Here is a 19,156-nt window from a genome sequence, read left to right as displayed (position 1 = left end):
GGTCCCATGTTGTGTTTTGTGGTGTCTGCAGGCTGAGAAAACTTAACACCTACATCGCAGTGTGACCATCAACTTTTTAAAAATACATATACGTTTATTGATGTCAGAGAGGAAGGAGAGAGAGAGAGAGAGAGAGAGAGAAACATCAATGATGAGAGAGAATCATGGATCGGCTGCCTCCTGCATGCCCCCCCCCCCCCCCGCCACCACTGGGGATGGAGCCCACAGCCCGGGCATGTGCCCTGACTGGGAATTGAATTGTGACCTCCTGGTTCATAGGTTGACGCTCAACCACTGAGCCACACTGGCCGGGCCGATGACCAGCTTTTCAGGTGGGATGGGACCTGCCTCATTGGCCCACATTCCCATCGGACAATCAGAGCAGGGCCCCAGCTTCCTTGCGACCAGGCAGCCACATGCTCACGGCGCCACGCCTTCCGCCCCGATGCCAGGTGCCACCTGACCCCGGGGCATCCTTCATCTCCCTGCCTTCCCTTCCTCTAGGAGCTGGTGGGCGAGGTTTTCAGAGAAACGCTCAGCGAGGAGGAGGAGGAAGACTTTCGACTGGAAGGTACTGGACTGCATTGCTTTCTTCCCAGCGGGCAGGGCGGAGGGGATGGGCCGTCTGGTCTACCACATGCCCGGCACACCCTCCAGAAACCTGTGGTCCAGGCGGAGGGCAGGACTCTGGGGGGGAGGGCTGAGGAGCAAGGGGGAAGTGTGGCTCCCACAGTCCAGGCCCAGAGTGGAGCCGGGCCACGTGGGTCCCCGTCCAGCCCTGCCGTGTGGCCGCTGTGGGGCCTCGGATGGGCTGTTCGACCGCAGCTGCCCTGGAGGGAGTGAGCGCAGTGGCTCCTCACGGGCCCCACCCACAGCGTCAGGCTGCAGTGAGCGCTCCCTCCCGGAGCTGTGCTGGTCCCCCTTCTCCGCTCGTCCACTCACCTGGAGCACACGCGTGTGGGCACCCCCTCCTGCCTCCCCTCCCCTCCCGCCTCTCCGCTGTCACGCCTCCTTTCCTCAAGGGGAAGCGCTGCGTTGAAGGAAGAACTAGGACCTAGAGGAGGGGTCGGACGGGGCTGTCGGTGGTCAAGTTGTTCGGCCCCTTCCTTCGAACGAAGGCTCACACAGGAGCCCGGGCCGAAAAGCGGCGAGAGCGGGCGCAGACACCCGTCACGTCGAGAAAGCACGTTAACCTTGACGGAGCAAGGCCGCCGGCCGGGCACCGCTCTGTACATCCCTGTGCACACGTGTGGATGCTCATGTGTGTGCTGCCGTGTGGCTAGAGGCCTAGACAGACCAGAGCAGCCGCTCCCGGGCGCGGGAGGAGGACCCTCACGTGGGAGAGAGGGGTGCAGGGGACCGTGGCGTTAGCTGTGACCCGCGCGTTAACTTTTACGAGAATGCCGCCCCAGATTCCTTGGGAAACGAAGGGCGAAAGACAGCGTTAAACGGGGGACACAGAAGTACGTAAAGCCGGGAGAGTGGCTGCTCTGGCTGCTGCCCGAGGGAGACTGAGGCTGTGGCCCTCAGGCGCCCGCCCCAGGGCAGGGGACCGGCTGTGACCTGCAGGCCACCGCACAGCAGGCAGGTGCTGTGGTTTCTGGCCGCGGGGACGCACCCACCTGGCCCGGAGCGGGTGGGGGTGGGAGGCTGTGGGTGTCCCTCTGTGCGCCGGCCAGGGAGAGCTCACGGAATCCTGAATCTCTCCTTTGTCTTCCTGTTGGCCAAGTTCACTGCCTCTTGGCGGGCTGGAGGGCTGCGCACGGGAGGAAGAAAAGGCCATCTGAGGCAGGAAGATGAAAAGAAGCCTTTAGCCATCCCGGGAGAGGCTGGCTTTCGCTCCCGCGTTGTTATGTAAAGCCGGCCCTAATCCAGCGTCTTAGCCGCCTTAACCGGCCAGCTGGGAGCACGCACATGGGGTGGGAGATTAAGGCCGGGCCGGTGCGAGGGCCAGGCTGCGGAGTTCCTTTTGAACTGTGGGGAGAACAAAGTCCACATCGAACCCAAGCCCCAGCCGGTGCGGTGTGGCAGGGGCGGCACACGGCTCAAATGGGGCGCAGGGGGGTGATTCTCTAACCACTGAGCCCACCGGCCAGCTCAGGTCCACCTTTCTTGATGACGGACCCACGGCGGTTTGGTCATTTCCTGTCCAGTTCAGGCAAAGCCTCTTTTCAAAGCCTCTGCCAGTCAGGTGATCCTCTCCTTCAGCCACCAGGCGGGGTGTATGTTCCCCTCCGGCCCCGGGCCAGTCCACCCAGATGCCCAGAGGGGAGGGCTCAGCCATCCATCGCGCTGCACAGCCCTGGGCAGGCCTCTGGTCCCCTCACGTGGAGCTGGAAAGCTGAGGATGGAGAGGGGTGGAACCTGTCAGGGCCACACAGCCGACCGAGGACTGAGCTCCAGCCGCGGCGTCTTCATTCCGGTACCAACTGAGCACCTGAGGCGGGTGGGGGCCCTGGAGTCTGAGACAGGGAGGCACTCACTGGAGAGCAGCAGGGACTCCCACTGTCCCCCGACGGAGGGGGCAGGTGGGCCGGGCGCTGGCTCCTCTCCCGCAGCTCAGAGCCATCGCCCCCTGCACCCCGCAGGCCCGGGAGGCCCGGGTTCGGCCCCACGGCAGCTCCCCTCAGGTCCCCTCTTCCTGCAGCCCCGCCTGCACCACAGAGACTGCCGCCGTCACATCCCGGGAGGCGTCCCTAGTTTCAGGTGGCCTGGGGTCAGGTTTGAAATGCTGAATTTCATCACCGGTTCCAACTTGGGTGGGGGTGGGGGAGCGGGAAAGGGACATGATATTTTTAGCCCAAAGAAGGCTCCCCCCCCCCCTCTCTCTCTGTCCCTGCCCCGGCGTGGCCCCCTCCCTCCCTGAACAGATGTCCCTTCTCAGTCCGATTTGAACGTCACGGCCAGAGGCCATGCACCTGATGCTGCAAGGAGAGAAAAAGGCCAGAGAGCTTTGGTTGGGAGGGTTTCCCCCCCGCTTTTTCCTCTTAAATTTATATTTTTATTGATTTCAGAGAGGAAGGGCGAGGGAGAGAGATTCAGCAACATCAATGACTGGAGAATCATTGATCGGCTGCCTTCTGCGCGCCCCCCTACTGGGGATCAAACCCGCAACCCGGGACTCGAACCAGCAGCCTCCTGGGTCATGGGTTGGTGCTCAGTCACTGGGCCACGCTGGCCTGCTGCTCTCGTTTCCCGTTGGTGATGATGACGAGCGCTGGATAGTGCCACAGGCTCTGTGCTATACATCGGGGCACCCACCCCTGAAGGAGGGGCCAGTTAGCTGAGTAACGGCTACCACGGTGTGATACGGGCTCCCTGGGCAGGAACCCTAACCTCGTTCCGGGGGGCATGGAGGCGTGGGGAGGCCCAAGCCAAGGACCCGAAGGATGAGCAGGAATCGGAGAGACAGAGAGAGTGTTCGGGGCAGGGGTCACAGTGTGAGGGTGGGGCAGGGTCAGGAGATGCAGAGCAGTTCCAGGGAGGGATGCGCTGAGAGGCAGTCATGGGCAGGCGTTCCTTTTTAGAAGGGAAATGGCTTGGCCAAGTTGCTTTTAAAAGATGTTTTTATTGATTTCAGAGAGAGAGGAAGGGAGAGGGAGAGAGAAACATCCATGATGAGAGAGAATCATGGATCGGCTGCCTCCTGCACGCCCCCCCCCCCCCCCGGGGATGGAGCCCGCAACTAGGGCATGTGCCCCCACCGGGAATCAAACCCTGACCTCCTGGGTCATAGGTCAGCGCTCAACCACTGAGCCACACCGGCCGGGCTCGAGTTTGCTCTTTAAGCTCAGTCTCTCCCTTTGTGAAACGTGAGCAGCGACACATCCTGCATGGCGTTAGTGAGGGGAGCCGGGGGAATAGTGTGTGTTCCCACTCACTTCACCGGGGCCCGGGTACAGCCCTCGGCCGGGCAGATCCCTGCGTCTCGGGGACCCTCGCTCCCCGGGGAGAGCCTCCTGCCCAGAACGCAAGAAACCATTTGGCCCGGAATGCACACACGATCCCTTTCTCTTTTTACACGCAGCAGATTAGCTGCCTAATTATATTTGGCATCGGCTAATATTAAAGCTCATCTGCCTCCCCTCCAACAGCTGCTGTCGGGGGGCTGGGGAGTCAGAAACATCCCGGCAATCCACCCCGAGATGGAAATATTTGTGGCCGGTAATCTTTGCGAGGACCATTAAGAAGGGGCGGTGGGTGCGCTCGGGCGAGGGTGCGGAGTCCAGCGAGGAGGCCGTGCCTGTGTTAAATCTGACATCGTGCTGAGCGCACGCCAGGCGACTGGGCCCCGAGAGGTGCCCGCCACGCCTCGCAGTGACCCGGGCATTTCTGGTCTTCGCTGGGGCTGATGTAGTCATCTTCTTGCAAAGTTTAATGTCAACCAGGCCTTTCTGGATTGTTACAGTAAGCCGGCCTTTGCTGTACCATTCAGGGTCTAGATTTAAATATATATACTAGTATATATATATATATATTTTTTTATTGATTTCAGAGAGGAAGGGAGAAGGAGATAGAAACATCAATGATGAGAGAGAATCATTGATCAACTGCCTCCTGCACGCTCTCTCCTGGGGATGGAGCCCGCAACCCAGGCATGTGCCCTGACCGGGAATCCAACTGTGACCTCCTGGTTCATAGGTCGACGCTCACCCACTGAGCCACGCCAGCCCGGCTAGACGGGATGCGTTTGGACAGTATCCTGCTAGGGACAAATAGCGTTCATGCAAATCAGGAGCAGGGGCCCCTCCTCACCCTCCTCACGACACCTTCGCCATCTGTTCCAAAAATGTCCTCGCCACCCACAGATGTACGCCGCCCAGCACGGGCATGCGCTCCTAGAGCGGTACCGTGCACGGCCTGCTTGGCACAGCCAGGCTCCCGATGCCCCCAGAAGACTGCCCCCGAGCGAGGCGAGGGAGGAAGAGCCCAGAGGTGCTCGTCCTGCAGAGGAGGGTGGGGTGCGGCCGGTCTCTCTCACTTCACAGCCTCCCTCTTCCCATGCTATGGGGTGGCGCCAGCTGTCAGCACCTGGTGCTGGGTCGGCCGTGCCACTCCGCACCATCCTGCTCCCCGGGCCGCCGCTGTTTGCCAGGGTAAACAGTCCCCGGAAAGTGGCCGTGGCTCCCCCAGCCCGCCTTCCCCAATGAGCCCGGGCCTCCTTTCCTGGGGCCCACGGGTGGGGTGCCCGATGGGTGTTTAAACCTTTAAACCGGGTCAGAGTAGCCACCGTCCTCTCTGTCCCCAGTGTCCCCAGCACCCCTCTCTCGCTCTGCCTCCCCAGCCCCTCCCTTTTTTAAATGGGGGGAGGGGAGAGGGAAGAGGCTGTCTTTGATCTCCGTGGAGGAAAAAAGTCTGTTCTGTTCAGGCTTTTGGCTAACACAACAAACAGTGTTTAAAATTTAACTTTGCTTAATTAATTAGTAATTCTGTTTAATGCTGTCTGATCTCCCTCCAAAAGGTATTCTGAAGCCTGAGAAGGGAACATCAAAGGGAGCGGGTGAGGATGGTCAAGTAACGCATTTAATCTGGCAGTTGCTGGGGGTGGAGCGATGCCAGGCTGCAGGAGGGAGTGTGGGGAAGCATCATCTGGTAAACACAGCCGCTCGGCTCCGGCTCCGCTCCTCGCGGCCGGGAGTGAGGAGGGACCGAATGAGGAGGGACGGGGAGCCGTTTCGGAAGAAAAGGGCGGCGTGGCTCAGTGGCTGAGCGTCGACCTAGGAACCAGGAGGTCACGGTTCGATTCCCGGTCAGGGCACAGGCCCGGGTTTCGGGCTCGATCCCCAGTGTAGGGGGCGTGCAGGAGGCAGCCGATCTATGATGCTTCTCTCTCATAGATGTTTCTCTCTCTCTCCCCCTCTCCCTTCCTCTCTCTGAAGTCAATAAAAATATATTTAAAATATTTAGAAAAAGAAAAGGAGCCTCACCCACCGCACCAGACTCCTCTGAGCGAGGGCGGGTTTGAAGGAGGCAGCGCAGACATTTCTGTCCGTGGCTGCCATGCATGGCTGGGCAGGCGGTGCGTGCACCAGGGTTCCCGGCGGAGCAGGTGAGCAGCAGGTGGATCCGGGTACCCGGTGCGGGTGAAAGCTGCGTTCGCCTGCAGCGCGGGTCGCAGACTTCTCTGGAAAGGGCCGGGAGAGTACGCATTTTTGGCTCCGTGGACCAGACCGTCTCTGTGGCAACTACTGGACTCTGCCATTGTGGAGGGAAGCAGCCATACACAGTGTGTGTCCGAGCGACTGTGTCCCAATAAAACTTCATTTATGCCGACAGGAGGCGGCAGGTTTTGGCTCATGGGGGCGTGGTTTGCCAGTCCTGCGCTCCGTCACCCAGGGGAATCCAGAGGCAAGACAGGCTTTGCTTTTCTCCTGCTCTGTCCCTTTCCTTCCTTTCCCTCCTACTTCCTCCTCTTTCACATGAGCAGTATCTCCTGTTGCGGCTGTGCCTTGCAATTGAAGCGTGATCAGACCCCCCCTGAAGTGATGCCCCCCAAGAGATCATCTCTGGGAAAACATGTCCCTGAGCTGCACAAGGAGCAAGAGGCAGAGAATGGGCTCAGAGCCTGGTGCCAAAGCCTATCTCCAGGCTAGTTTTGTTCACTGAGGTTGGACCCTGGCAGCCTGTGGTAGGCACCATTCTCCCTTCTCCAGGCCACCCGTGAGCCAAATGATGGGTGGTGGATGCATGGATGGCAGATAGATGGTGGATGGATGGTAGATGGATGGTGGATGGATGGATGGAAGGATGGATGGATGGGTAGATGGATGGTGGATGGATGGATGGAAGGATGGATGGATGGTAGATGGATGGTGGGTGGATGGATAGATGGATGGATGAGTGGATGGATGGCTAGATATAGATGAAGAATGGATGGTGGATAGATGGATGGTAGATGAGTGTATGGATGGCTAGATATAGATGAAGAATGGATGATGGATGGTGGGTGGATGGATGGATGGATGAGTGGATGGATGGATATAGATGAAGGAAGGATGGATGGATGGATAGATGGGTAGGTGGGTGGAGGGCGATTTGTTCTGCACAGGGATGGTTGGGGTGGGTGCTGGTTTGGCCTCGTTTGGTTCCAGAGGGTCCATGTGGAAGTAGAAGCATGACCCCTGAGTCCTGCCCCTGACCCTGGCCTTGGGGTCTGCAAGGCTTTGATCGGTGGGTTCTGTGACACCCGCCTCCTCTAGCCATTGGGTAGGGGGCAGTGAGAGGGTGAGCGGCCATCTTTGGTGGGGCAAGGGGGCGCTGACTGTCCTGTTCCTGGCCCCCAGGGCCCAGGGCAGGATGGCTCCCAGTCCTCCTACCCTGTGTGCCCGGCCCTGCTGGGAAGGACCCCCTCCAGGGGTGTCTGGGTGGTTTTCTGAGCCAGGATGGGATGAGGCCCTGCTGGTGAAGGGAGGACAAGCCAGGCCACCCTGATCTGCAGAGAAGACGCGCAGTGGGGGAGGGGTGGGAGGGACGTCGCCCGCCCGGGAGAGGGGAAGGAGGAGCGGCAGGGGAGGACCTGACGGAGGACAGGCTGTTTCTGCTCGGAGGGGAGGAGGGGGCTCCAGAGGAGAGAGCGGGACAGAGGTTTCTTTTCTTTGGGTTTTATCAAGTGGAACTTGAAAGGCAACATTGAACCTGAAGGTGGTTTTCTGATAACTTCCCTTTGAACTTGAAGTTTGGTTCCGATAAGCCTGGCCGGCTTACATCTCCAGCCAGGACCTCCGCGCAGGAGGCAGCGGCTTTGAAGATGGAGCTGGCCTCTGTTTCTCTTTCTTCCTTTCCTTTTTCTTCTCTGCAGCCCCCACCCCGCCCTCTGGAGCGGTGTGTGTGTGTGTGTCGGGGGAGGGGGGGGTGAATAAAGGATGTTGCAGGTCATGATAGCGTGTCCCCCGTGGGCAGAGCGTGGGTGTGCCCTGGAAGGGGCCCCCTGGAGCAGCTGGACAGCCCTAGAGGGCAAAGCAGCATTGACTCCAGCAGGTGGGCAGGGGGGAGGGAGGGGCCCCAGCCCGAAGCCTCACGCGTCCTCCCCTGCCTCCCCCACAGTGGCCCTGCCCCCCGAGAAGACCGACGGGCTGGCCAGTGGAGATGAGAAGAGGATGGAGAGGCTGAGCGAGTCCTGCCCGGGCTCCAAGAAGCAGCTGAAACTGGAAGTAAGTTTCCTTCCTGGCGCTGGGCCTGGAGAGAAGGGTTTTCTCTCCTCGGTGTTCCTCCTCCTCCTCCTCCTCCTCCTCTTCCTCTTCTTCGTCTTCGTCTTCTTCTTCCTTAAAATATATTTCTATTGATTTCAGAGAGGAAGGGAGAGGGAGAGAGAGATAGAAACATCCATGATGAGAGAGAATCATGGATCGGCTGCCTCCTGCACGCCCCACACTGGGGATCAAGCCTGCAACCTGGGCATGTGCTCTTGACTGGAATTGAACCTGGGACCATTCAGGCCGCAGGCCGGCGCTCTATCTGCTGAGCCACACTGGCTAGGCTCGGTGGTGCTTTTTGAGGAGGAAGCTGAGGCCTGGCCCGATGTGGAGGCCGCTCACCTCCTGCGTGGACAGGAGAGGGAAGGCCCAGGCCTGGACGTCCCGCATCCTTGGGAGCCCGAGGGGGCCTGTTTCTGGAGGGGCAGCTGCCTGCCCGGACTGTTTGTGGTCCCTGGAGAGGGCTCACCTGGAGGTGGGGGGTGGCAATAGCTGCTCAACCTGTCTCTGAACTTCAAACCCGGGCTTCCTGTGGAGCTAATCAGAGGGACCAGGGAGGGGGAGTCAGTTAAACTCTATGTGTGCATGCATGAGTGCGTGGGCATGTGTGTGTGTGCACACATGTGCAGGTGTGTATATGTGAGCACGTGCATGTGTATATGCAGGTGTGTGCGCATGTGTTTGTGTGTGTGCATGTGTGCACATGTGTGCAGGTGTGCATTTGTGTGGGCATGCATGTATGTGTGTGCAGGTGTGTGCATGCCTGTCTAGGTGTGCATGTGTGAGTGCGTGTGTGCGGGGTGAGGGCTGTGCCGCCTGAAGCAGTTCCTCAGAGCAGAGCGGGCACTTGGCAGGTATCAGACGGACATGTCACAACTGAGGGAAGAGCGGCTTTGAGCTCAGCGTGGCTGCCAGAGCGGCGGGAGGAGCTGGCTGTGCGCGGCAGAGGCTGGGGGCAGGGCGCGGCGCCTGGCCACGCTTTCTTCCAGCGGCTGGGGGGCCAGTGCCACCCGCGTGGGGCTGAGCCTGTCCGCACGCCCCGCCAGCCGGGGCAGGACGAGGAACAGGGTGGTCTGGGCCTCTCTGGTTCTTTTCAGAGAACCTCGTGGATAGGAAAGGCCCTTTCCGGACTCCCTCTCCCAGTCAGCGTCCTTCCTAGAACGCCCTGGTGGTCAGCCGGCCCCGCACGCTTCCCCCAGCGGCAGAGCTCCCACGCCAGCTCAGGGTCCCCGTGCTGAAACACCTCGGGTGGGAGAGATAACACGACGTCACTGTATTAGGAATCATTACAAAGAGGAGCAGCTACTAGCATTCATCGGGCTTTGCTGTGTGCCAACCAGTTTCCACACTTGTTTCCAGCTCCCCCAAAGCAGACCCCGAGACAAGGGTCCGGGGGTGATCCCCGGGAGCAGGAAGGAGGGGAGCCGACGAAGGTTAAGGGCAGGTGAGGCTCAGTCCCGCAGGTGCCCTCAGATTTGTCCTCTGGAGGGGCGTGGAGGCTGGGGTACCATCCACCACTCGCCCCCCACCCTGGGCACGCCGTCCCTGGCTTTTCCTTCCGGCTGTCCTCGACACAGAAGCCAGGGGCTGGAGGTGGGCGGTCGGGACCTGTCTCCCACAGCTATGATGAGCACCGAGGGCGGAGGGGCAGGCCAGTGACTCCTCCCGACAAGGCTATGAGGGCGACACCGTCGCTTCCGTAACTTACACAGGGAAACTGAGGCAGGGAAGCCGTGCCCAGGCGGAGGGCACACAGCTGTGGAGGGCCACGCGGGCTGCCACCTGAAGTTGGCTGGGCCTTTAGTTCTTTGTGCCCACCCTTCTCCTGCCTTCCAGTCAGGTGGCCACCCTGGGAGCCGCAACACGGCTTCCCAAGTTACTGTGCCGTGTGCGCGCGTGTGCATGTGCGTGCAAGCAGGTACAGGTGTGCAAGGGCTGCACATGTGCATAGGTGTGCATGAGTGTAGGCGCATGCACGTGTGCAGGTGTGAGCACATGCAGACATGTATGTGTGTGTGTATGCATGTGTGTGTGTAGGCATGTGGGCAGGGTAGCTTCTAGCCCTGGGTCCAAGCTCAGTCTTCCCAAGGCCACAGAGCCCTCTCTCAGACCCTCCCCCGGTGTCCCTTAGCCTGTGAGGACCCAGAGCCTGTCTGGCACCCCTGCGGGCATCTCTCCTCAGGCCAAGCCTTCCTGCCCAGCCTGGCTGCTCTGCCGGGCCGGTCACATCTGGGTCATTACTCTGCAGCGGGAGGGGCAGCCCCGTGACCTGGCCTCCAGGTGTTCCAGCCGCGGGGTGACAGCGCGCCGTGTGCTGTCTGTCCGTCTGTCCAGGAGCTGCAGTGCGACGTGTCCGTGGAGGAGGACAGCCGGCAGGAGTGGACCTTCACCCTGTATGACTTTGACAACAACGGGAAGGTCACCCGCGAGGTGAGTGTGCCCGCCCGACCACTGGCCATGGGCCGTGCCCTGGGGCACAGGGGTGCCAGTTCTGTGCCAGGTGACTGCCCGTCCCCCCTGCGAAGGCAGGGCCTGTCCCTGCAGGTGAACTGAAGCAGGAGGGTGCAGGGAGCGGGTGTGGTGGGAAGGAGGCTAGGCAGGTGCTGAGCCCCGAGGCCTGCTGGGAAGCGGCTTGTCTCCAGCAGGCAGCTCCCACAGTGCTGGTCCAGCCCCGGATGTTCCGGCCCAGCCCCCAGAGGGCTTGGGTAAGAGTTAGATGAGCGCAGGCAGGAAAAGTGGAAGTGGATCAAGGGGAGTCCATCAGAATGTAAACGCGGTGCCCCGAGGACAGGGCCTGCGGGGTGCAGGAAACATTTGCAGATCCTCTGTCTGAGACGGGGATAACAGCCAGAATACTGTGTATGGAGAACCCTAAAATGTCACATAGGAAATGAAGTAATTCTATCAAAAATGGGCAAAGGACCTGCATAGACTTTTCTCCAGAGAATATGTACCAATGGCCAATCCGCACATGAAAAGCTGCTCAGCGTCACCGATCATCAGGGAAATGCACGTCGAAACCACCACGAGACCCCACCTCACACCTCGAGGATGGCTGCTCTACTGACAAACAGAAAACAGCAAGTGTTGCCCGGCTGGCGTGGCTCCGTGGTTGAGCGTCAGCCTAGGAACCAGGAGATCACGGTTCGATTCCCAGTCAGGGCCTGTGCCCGGGTTGCAGACTCCATCCGCATTGGGGGGCGTGCAGGAGGCAGCCGATCCATGATTCTCTCTCATCGTGGATGTTTCTCTCTCCCTTTCCCTTCCTCTCTGAAATCAATAATTATATATATATATATATATATATATATATTTTATTAAGAGAGAAAATAAAGTAAGTGTTGCCGGGCAGGTGGCAAACTTGGAACCCTGGGCACTGTTGCTGGGTGTGAAATGGCGCAGCTGCTGAGAGAAGCAGCACGAGGGTCCTCAAAACATGACACACAGAACCCCCATGGGACCCAGCCCCCCACTTCTCAGTACGTGTCCCCCGACATTGAAAAGAGTGGTCCTGAAGAGATAGATGCCTGGACATCCACGTTCATAGCCGCATCAGCCACAACAGCCCCAGGGTGGACGCAAGCCAAGTGCCCGTCGGCCGATCAGGATCAACCCACGGTGGGCTGCACCTGCCGTGGAGTATTACTCAGCCTTGAAAAAGGGAGGGGATCCTGGACCGGCTGGCTGATCCTCGAGGACATCATGCCAAGTGCAATGAGCCAGCCACTGACGGACAGATGCCGTGTGATTCTGCTCATAAGAGTTGCCCACAGGAGTCAGACACATAGACAATGTAGAATGCAGGTTGCCAGGGGCAGGGGGGAGAGGGGGGTGGGGAATTGAGAAGAAAAATGAGTTGCCAGTATCAGAGGTTCTGGAGATTTAACAGGAGGCTGGACCTGGCTCCTTGGAGATGCTCTCAGCCTGCGTGGCCCTCACACACCTGCCTGGCCAGGGCAGTGCTTGCGGGTGGGGGTGACGGGACGGCCCAGTCTGTCTGTGTCCGGGCAGGGTCGCTGGGCAGGGCATTGCCCACCCGAGGCCGTGGCCCGGAGAGCGCACATCCCCGCTGCAGACGCGCTGGGGCTAAGGCCGAGCGGTTTCTGCCTCCCTCCCGCCGCCAGGACATCACCAGCCTGCTGCACACCATCTACGAGGTGGTGGACTCCTCCGTCAACCACTCCCCCACGTCCAGCAAGACGCTGCGGGTGAAGCTCACCGTGGCCCCCGACGGCAGCCAGGGCAAGAAGAGCATCCTTCTCAACCACCCCGGTGAGGGGCGGGCGCTGGGAGCTAGCCTGCGGGCAGGTGGGGTTGTGGCAGGTCCTGAGGGGGTGGGGTTTGGGTGGAGAGAGGATTCCAGGTGGAAGGCCCGAGGGAGCACAGCCCCGAGGGAGCACAGCGCGGCTGGGCAGGTGTGCGGCCGGCAGCCAGCGCAGAGGCTGTGTTGTGTTGTGTTGTGTTGTGTTGTGTTGTGTTGTGTTGTGTTGTGTTGTGATGGGTGGGCCGGCTGTGGAGCCCAGCCCTGCAGTGTGGGGAGGAGCTGAGCAGGACGGGTGGCTGTGAGACCCCTCAGTCTGGCCCTGGCTCTGAGAAGCCTGGCCACGGAGCCATTGGGCAGCTGCTGGGGCCAGCAGCTTGGAAAACCTGGGCAGGACCTGGAGGCCGGCGGGGACAGGATGGAGCTGCTCACCGGGCTGTGTCTTGGGCGGGACTCAGACCTGCAGAGCACCAGGCCCCGGGCGGAGACCAAGCCGGCGGAGGAGCTGCGAAGCTGGGACAAGAAGCAGCGAGCCCCCCTCAGGTACGGCGGGCGGGCAGGGGCGGGCCAGGCAGCCCAGGGCACCTGAGCACGGTTAAGCACCAGCTGTGTACTGCGTCTGAGGGATCCCAAGCAGGAGGCTTCCCTCTGCACTCTCTTCAGGGGCAGTGATTTCAGGCGACAGGCTCACAAAGTTTGATTTTTAAAAATAACTGAGTATTGCCAGACCGGCGGGGCTCAGTGGTTGAGTGTCAACCTCCGAACCAGGAGGTCGAAGTTGATTCCCCGTCAGGGCACAGGCCCGGGTTGTGAGCTCCATCCCCAGTGGGGTGCATGCAGGAGGCAGCTGATCCATGATTCTCTCTCATCACTGATGTTTCTCTCTCTCTCTCTCTCCCTTCCTCTCTGAAATCAATAAAAAGATTTTTTTTAATTAAAAAATAACTGAGTATAGGTCTACATTGCTTTCTCCAAACGCTTTAGGCCAGAGACGTTTGGCATTTGGCGTTTGCTGGTTTGCACAGGCGCTCACAGTGTATTCCTTAAGTGTGATTTTGGGGTCTGAGCGGCACCTTGGGGTTTTGCACGTTGGTGTTTCTGCGGGCAGACGTATGAGTACCCACACCAGGTGGCATAAAGACCATGGCTGCCCTCTCCTCGCTTAGGGCCGGCGTGGCTGCCCGGGGGTTAGGAGAAGCCCTTGCTTTCAGGCACTGGGGCTTCGGGACTACGCACGAGGCCCTAACAGGCTGCATTCCCTTTCCCCGGTGCTGGTTCTTTAACTGCCAGGAGGGAAGGAGGAGAGGTGGGAGGGGAAAGGGGCTGTTTAGGAAGCATGGAGCACAGGGCAGTGAAGCGCAGGGCTGTCTGAGACAGGAGGTATGCTGATTCCTAAGTGAACATGGAAGGAAAGTTCTGGACTTTGAGAAGCAGCAGCACAGGGAACAGAGAGAAGGGGGACGCAGGGGGCTCAGCGTGTGTGGGCAGGGGCTGACGATCACAGGTACCTGGGCTGGCTGCAGGTGGGGGGCTCTGCTGGAGAGAGGGGGCCGGGAGGGGGGACGTGCAGATCACCGAGGCCCTGTGGGAGGAAGGTGGCCTCCGGCGGCGCCTCTCGCCCCGCCCTTCCATGCACACACAGGGAAGGCCCGCTCGGGGCCCTGGGCTCTGGGGCAGGTGCCAGCCTCAAGTCCCCCGGCTGGGGGGCTTCTGCCGCCCACACCCCCTGGGGAGCAGGCGGGAGCTAGGCCACCTGTCTGGGGTGTGCGGCAGGCACACGGGGCTTGAAGTCTGGCTTTGGGGCATCCTTACGTGTCGACCAGTAACCCCTGACCCCTGCTTTGGGCCTGTTCCTCCAAGAAAGCCCAGGGAGGCCAGGCCGGGGCTGTCTCCATGGACCACTCCCTCCCTCACACCCTCCCCAGGACCAGAGGGAAATCAGCAAAGGGTCCAGGAGGATTTGTCCCGTGCCTTCCCAGGAGGCTGTGGGGCTGTCCCCCCCCCCTGCCCGCCCCCACCCCAGCGCCCCGGGCCAGCACCCATCACTCACTTGCCTTCCTGTGACAGGTTCCAGGGGGACAGCCGTCTGGAGCAGCCGGGCTGCTACCACCATTGCGTGGATGAGAACATTGAGAGGAGAAACCACTATTTAGACCTCGCTGGGATAGAGAACTACACGTCCCAGTTCGGGCCTGGTAAGGCGGGCTGAGGGGGGCGTGGCCAGGCCGGCAGGTGCGTCAGGCAGGTCGTGGTCACCATCCCCCCTGCACTGGGGGAAGGTATGGCTTGGATGGGACAAGTTCCAGATGTTATTGGAGGCAGTGGCATTAAAAACCTTAAAACAAAGTAAAGGAGTGCCTAGCTGGCGTGGCTCGGTGGCTGAGCATTGACTCATGAACCAAGGGGTCGCTGGTTCCATTCCCGGCCAGGGCACATGCCCAGGTTGTGGGTTTGATCCCCGATTGTGCAGGAGGCAGCCGGTCCATGGTTCTCTCTCGATGTTTCTATCTCTCTCTCCCTCTCCCTTCCTCTCTCTCTAAAAATCAATAAAAATATATTTAAAAAAATAATTAACACGTGCACAAAGCGAACCAAATCAGAGAGTAGCTGAGGGCTTATAACACAGTGAAGACCAGTCGTCCCACACCCACCCTGCCCTCCTGCCCTGTGCCCCTCTCCGCCCAGGGAGGACCCCACTTCCCTAGCTCTGTCTGTATCAGCTCTCGTCCCAGCTCTCGCTGAGACCAATGAGAACGGAGCTCAGGTAACTTCACCCCGCCCCCTCCATGCTGGTTTTCTGGGGTTACCTTGGAAGTTGAGGAACAGGCCTGCAGGTCTCCTTCACGCCCCACGACCCCAGATGGGCACCCTCTCTGCCTCCCTCTCGTTCGCAGCTCTCCCTAGAGAGGGGAATTCCGTTTAAAGACCCCACACAGACACAGTTCTTCCCACTGAGCAGATGGCAGGGCTCCACTGCAGAGCGCTGTCCCCGAGGCCAGGAGGAGGCGGGGAGGACGGGACTCTGATAAAGAACAGCCGGCCTTCCTCAGTCTGGGCGAACCGGGCTTGAGGTGATTTGTGGGGGGCAGTGCAGCGCCGCGCACAGTAGGTGCTCATGAAATACCTGTTGCATTGCTTCCTAGGCTCCCCGTCCGCGGCCCAGAAGTCAGAACTGCCCCCCCGCACCTCCAACCCCACGCGGTCTCGCTCCCACGAGCCCGAAGCCGTCCACGCGCCCCACCGAAAGCCCCCAGGCGCAGACCCAGGCTCCTCCCACGGCCTTGACACCCCGTTCGCCAAGGTCCCGGAGGCCCAGCAGCGGCTCCGGGGCGCCCAGGACGGGAGCAAGCACTTTGTGAGGTCCCCCAAGGCCCAGGGCAGGAACGTGGGCGTGGGCCACGCGGCCAGAGGGGCAAGAAGCAAACCCCCCGTGGGACCCGCCGTCCCCGCGGTGTCCCCGTCCGCCCACCTGGCCGCCAGCCCGGGCCTCCCCCCCACCCTGGCACCCCTCGGGCACAGGAAGCACAGGCACCGAGCCAGGGAGGGCCAGCACGGGTGCCGGGCCCTGCACGCCCCGCTGGCGGGCGGCTCGGGCCCGGGCCGGGACCACCTGCGGGAGCTGCCCGCGCCGGCCGCGGTGGCGCACGACGGCCAGGCCGGCCAGGCGGTCCAGAGACACGAGCACCACCACCACCACGAGCACCACCACCATTACCACCACTTCTACCAGACATAGGCCCCGGCTGCTGCCACGCCAAGACCCCCCCCCCGGCCTTCTTATTCTATTAATTATTGTTATGATGACTATTGTTATTAATAATTATTGTTACTCCACTAATATTCAGCTAGCCTCCGTGTAGAAGATGTATGGACACACAGGACTAAACCTTATTTATATGCCGTGGGGACTGCGTCACTCACCCGAGACGGGGCTCCAGGCTCCCTCGGGTTCCCAGCTGTGGTTTCTCGCAGGCCCACGCCCTTCCCAGCCCCCTGCCCCTCCCCCGGAGCCCTGCCGCGCCCCCATGGCTCCCAGGAGGGCACCCTTTCCGCCGGCTCCCAGAGACCCTCGAAATCTCTCCGAGAAGATACACAGCTGCTACCTCTTAGTATTATTCCCGTTTCCTTCTGCCCTGGACTGATGGTAACGCGCCCGAGGTTCTCCGCGGACAGCGGGCCGCCGGGCTGCCTCCGGCTGTTGTGTGTGTGTCCCCGCCCAGAGCCTTCGCTGTCCTTCCCGCGGGATCGCTCCCAGTGCGGTCACGCCTCGCCCGCCCGGAACGCGGCCGTCTTCTCTGCCCGCACAGCCCGAAGACACGCGTCTCCGCTCCCTCCTCCTCCTCGCTTCTTTAGAAAGATACGCACACAGTTAAAGACTGCCCCGAAACCAGACTCCTCGTTCTGGAAACCTCCGAGAGGGAACGGGCCACATCAGCCATCATGGCTTCCCCAGGCCGGGCAGCGGGGGACGATGCGGGAACCTCGAGTTCGACCCTCGGCAAAAATCCACGCGGCCCGACGCGGTTCCCCGGCGGCTCTGTATCTATAGCTAGACGCCACCTGTCCATGTCGATGTATCTTTCTATAAATATACACTCTCAGGTACCTTCCCCGTGTGCCCGAGTCCCTGCTTCACTTCCCTAGACCCCTCTGAGCCCAGACGTGGCCCTGCGTGCCTCCTGCTGGGGCCACGGGTCCATCGGATGCGAACAGCCGCTCATCTGTCCTTGGGGGTCTCTTCTGTGGTTCAGGGTCTGACAGGTTTGGACAGGCCTGCTGGGGCCCAGGAGCTGGGGTGTGTGTGTGGCGGGGACAGTGGCCAGAGCTGGCCCCAGGAGCAAGCTTTTGTCTGATGGGGGCCTGGAGGGGCCGGAAAAGGACCGCTCTCCACCCGTCGGGACACTCACGTGGCGCTGGTTGAGGAGAGTTTAATAAAGGAGAGAGCCACACCGTGCGGGCAAAGCCAGCAGGAGTGCAGGATCCAGGCCAGCTCTGGGGTGTCACTCCCAGGCCTGCAGGGGGTGGAGAAGGTGAGCGATGCCGCCAGCCTGTGGGGACCCTGCAGGGACCTGGCATCCCGGCCTCCCTCTCCTGCCCGCCCTGCGTCCTGTTGTGCTGAAGCCATGGGGAGCTGGAGGGCGGGGGAGCTGCTAATGGGGGTCCCCCTGCAGGTGGGCAGGTGTCCTTCCCGGGCAGAGAAGAGAGTGGAGAGTGAGCCCAGCTGCCCGCCTGTCTGCTGCTTGGTCTCCCAGCTGCCACCCCCTTTCCCAGAGCCTCTGGTTTGGATTCAATGTGGTCGGAAAGGGGTTCTTTTTGAAAATACTGGGCTTGGTTGTCACCAAATGATTGGGTTAGTGCCGGTGCGCCTGGGAATGGATTAATACAGTTCATCCTCAGGACAACCCTCGGAGGCAGCCAGTGGCAGCTCGGGGAGCTGGAGCTCAGAGAGGTTGAGTAACTCACCTGAGATCACACAGCAGGTGGCAGAGCTGGACTTCTAGTCTTCCCCGCCGTCCCTGAACCACTGCGTCTGGGCCTCTGACAGTCAGTGTCCAACACAAACTGATGGGAATGTAACCAAAGCAGGGAAGGCAGGGGGGAGGGGGGAGGGAGGAGGGAGTCCCCCCCCCCCCCAAGGTGCTTTGTCACGGTGTGGGTGCTGCCAGCTCTCTGGACCTCCAACCAAGTGGGAAAGGATCTTACACTAGGCCCGTGGTCGGCAAACTGCGGCTTGCGAGCCACATGCGGCTCTTTGGCCCCTTGAGTGTGGCTCTTCCTAAGCCTTAGGAGTCCCCTAATTAAGCTAATAACAATGTACCTACCTATATAGTTTAAGTTTAAAAGATTTGGCTCTCAAAAGAAATTTCAATCGTTGTCCTGTTGATATTTGGCTCTGTTGACTAATGAGTTTGCCGACCACTGCACCAGGCGAATCCCAGGAGAATATTCTGATTGGCTGGGCCCAGAGCCTGTACCAACCCTGGACCAATCAGCGTAGCCCACTGGGGTCACATGGCCAACCTGTGGCAAGGGGGCGGGGCCTGTGCCAGGAAGGAGGGGAAGGATGCTGAGCAGACAGGAGCTCCTGGTGCCCGGCCCAGAATTGCTGCAACCGTGGCAACGAACAATGGTCCGCGCAGGGAGCATCTCTGTGGCCTGGTGGCCGTGGGGCGGCTCTTCAGCCTCTGTGAGGAGGTCCCACGGTGCCCGCCCCAGCCCCACGGCTGTCAGGCGTCTATTTCTTGGTCACTGGGACTTATTTAAAAATCACTTTGAGAAATAGTGGCGCGTACAGATAAAAGACCAAAGGATCCAAAAAGCTGTGTCGTGAAAAGGACCTGCTTTCGGCCTCTCTGACTCCCTTCCGGGCACCTTCCAGGGCCGCCCACGTGGCCTGGTGGCCGGGAGTACAGACTCGGGGGCCAGGCCGCCTGGACTCAAACCCTCTCTGACTGCTCCACGCGGGATTCTGTGCCTCTCGAGCCCCCGTTTCCCCTTTAGGGAAGGGGATCAGAAAAGACTCACCCCACAGAGTTGTGGTGAGAATTCACTGCGCTAACACTGTGGCTGGCCCTTGGGAGCACATAACAGTGTTCGCTGCCACTATTTACAAGAATAAATGCATCTATAGACGATATCTCCCCATTTAAAGTTTAACTTTTTAAAAAGACTTTATTTTTTTCCCCCCGAGCCGTTTTAGGTT

At 60.4% G+C, this 19,156-nt stretch overlaps 1 protein-coding gene across 1 annotated transcript in view; it reads left to right on the top strand.

Annotated features, from left to right (window-relative positions):
* The window catches only part of NKD1 (NKD inhibitor of WNT signaling pathway 1), a 51,711-nt gene extending 34,648 nt beyond the window's left edge, over window positions 1-17,063 (top strand). Inside the window, exons 4-10 of the mRNA XM_059668091.1 lie at window positions 505-571; window positions 8,044-8,150; window positions 10,527-10,622; window positions 12,317-12,464; window positions 12,912-12,996; window positions 14,521-14,648; window positions 15,597-17,063. Coding sequence (XP_059524074.1) covers window positions 505-571; window positions 8,044-8,150; window positions 10,527-10,622; window positions 12,317-12,464; window positions 12,912-12,996; window positions 14,521-14,648; window positions 15,597-16,189 — 1,224 coding nt within the window. The 3' untranslated portion in view covers window positions 16,190-17,063. The remainder of the gene's footprint in view (window positions 1-504; window positions 572-8,043; window positions 8,151-10,526; window positions 10,623-12,316; window positions 12,465-12,911; window positions 12,997-14,520; window positions 14,649-15,596) is intronic.
* The last annotated feature ends 2,093 nt before the right edge of the window (window positions 17,064-19,156 follow it).

Source organism: Myotis daubentonii, chromosome 15, assembly GCF_963259705.1.
Source record: "Myotis daubentonii chromosome 15, mMyoDau2.1, whole genome shotgun sequence".
NCBI classification, from domain to species: Eukaryota; Metazoa; Chordata; class Mammalia; order Chiroptera; family Vespertilionidae; genus Myotis; species Myotis daubentonii.
The sequence above is the reverse complement of the archived record's forward strand: the minus strand, read 5'-3'. Positions and strand labels throughout refer to the sequence as shown.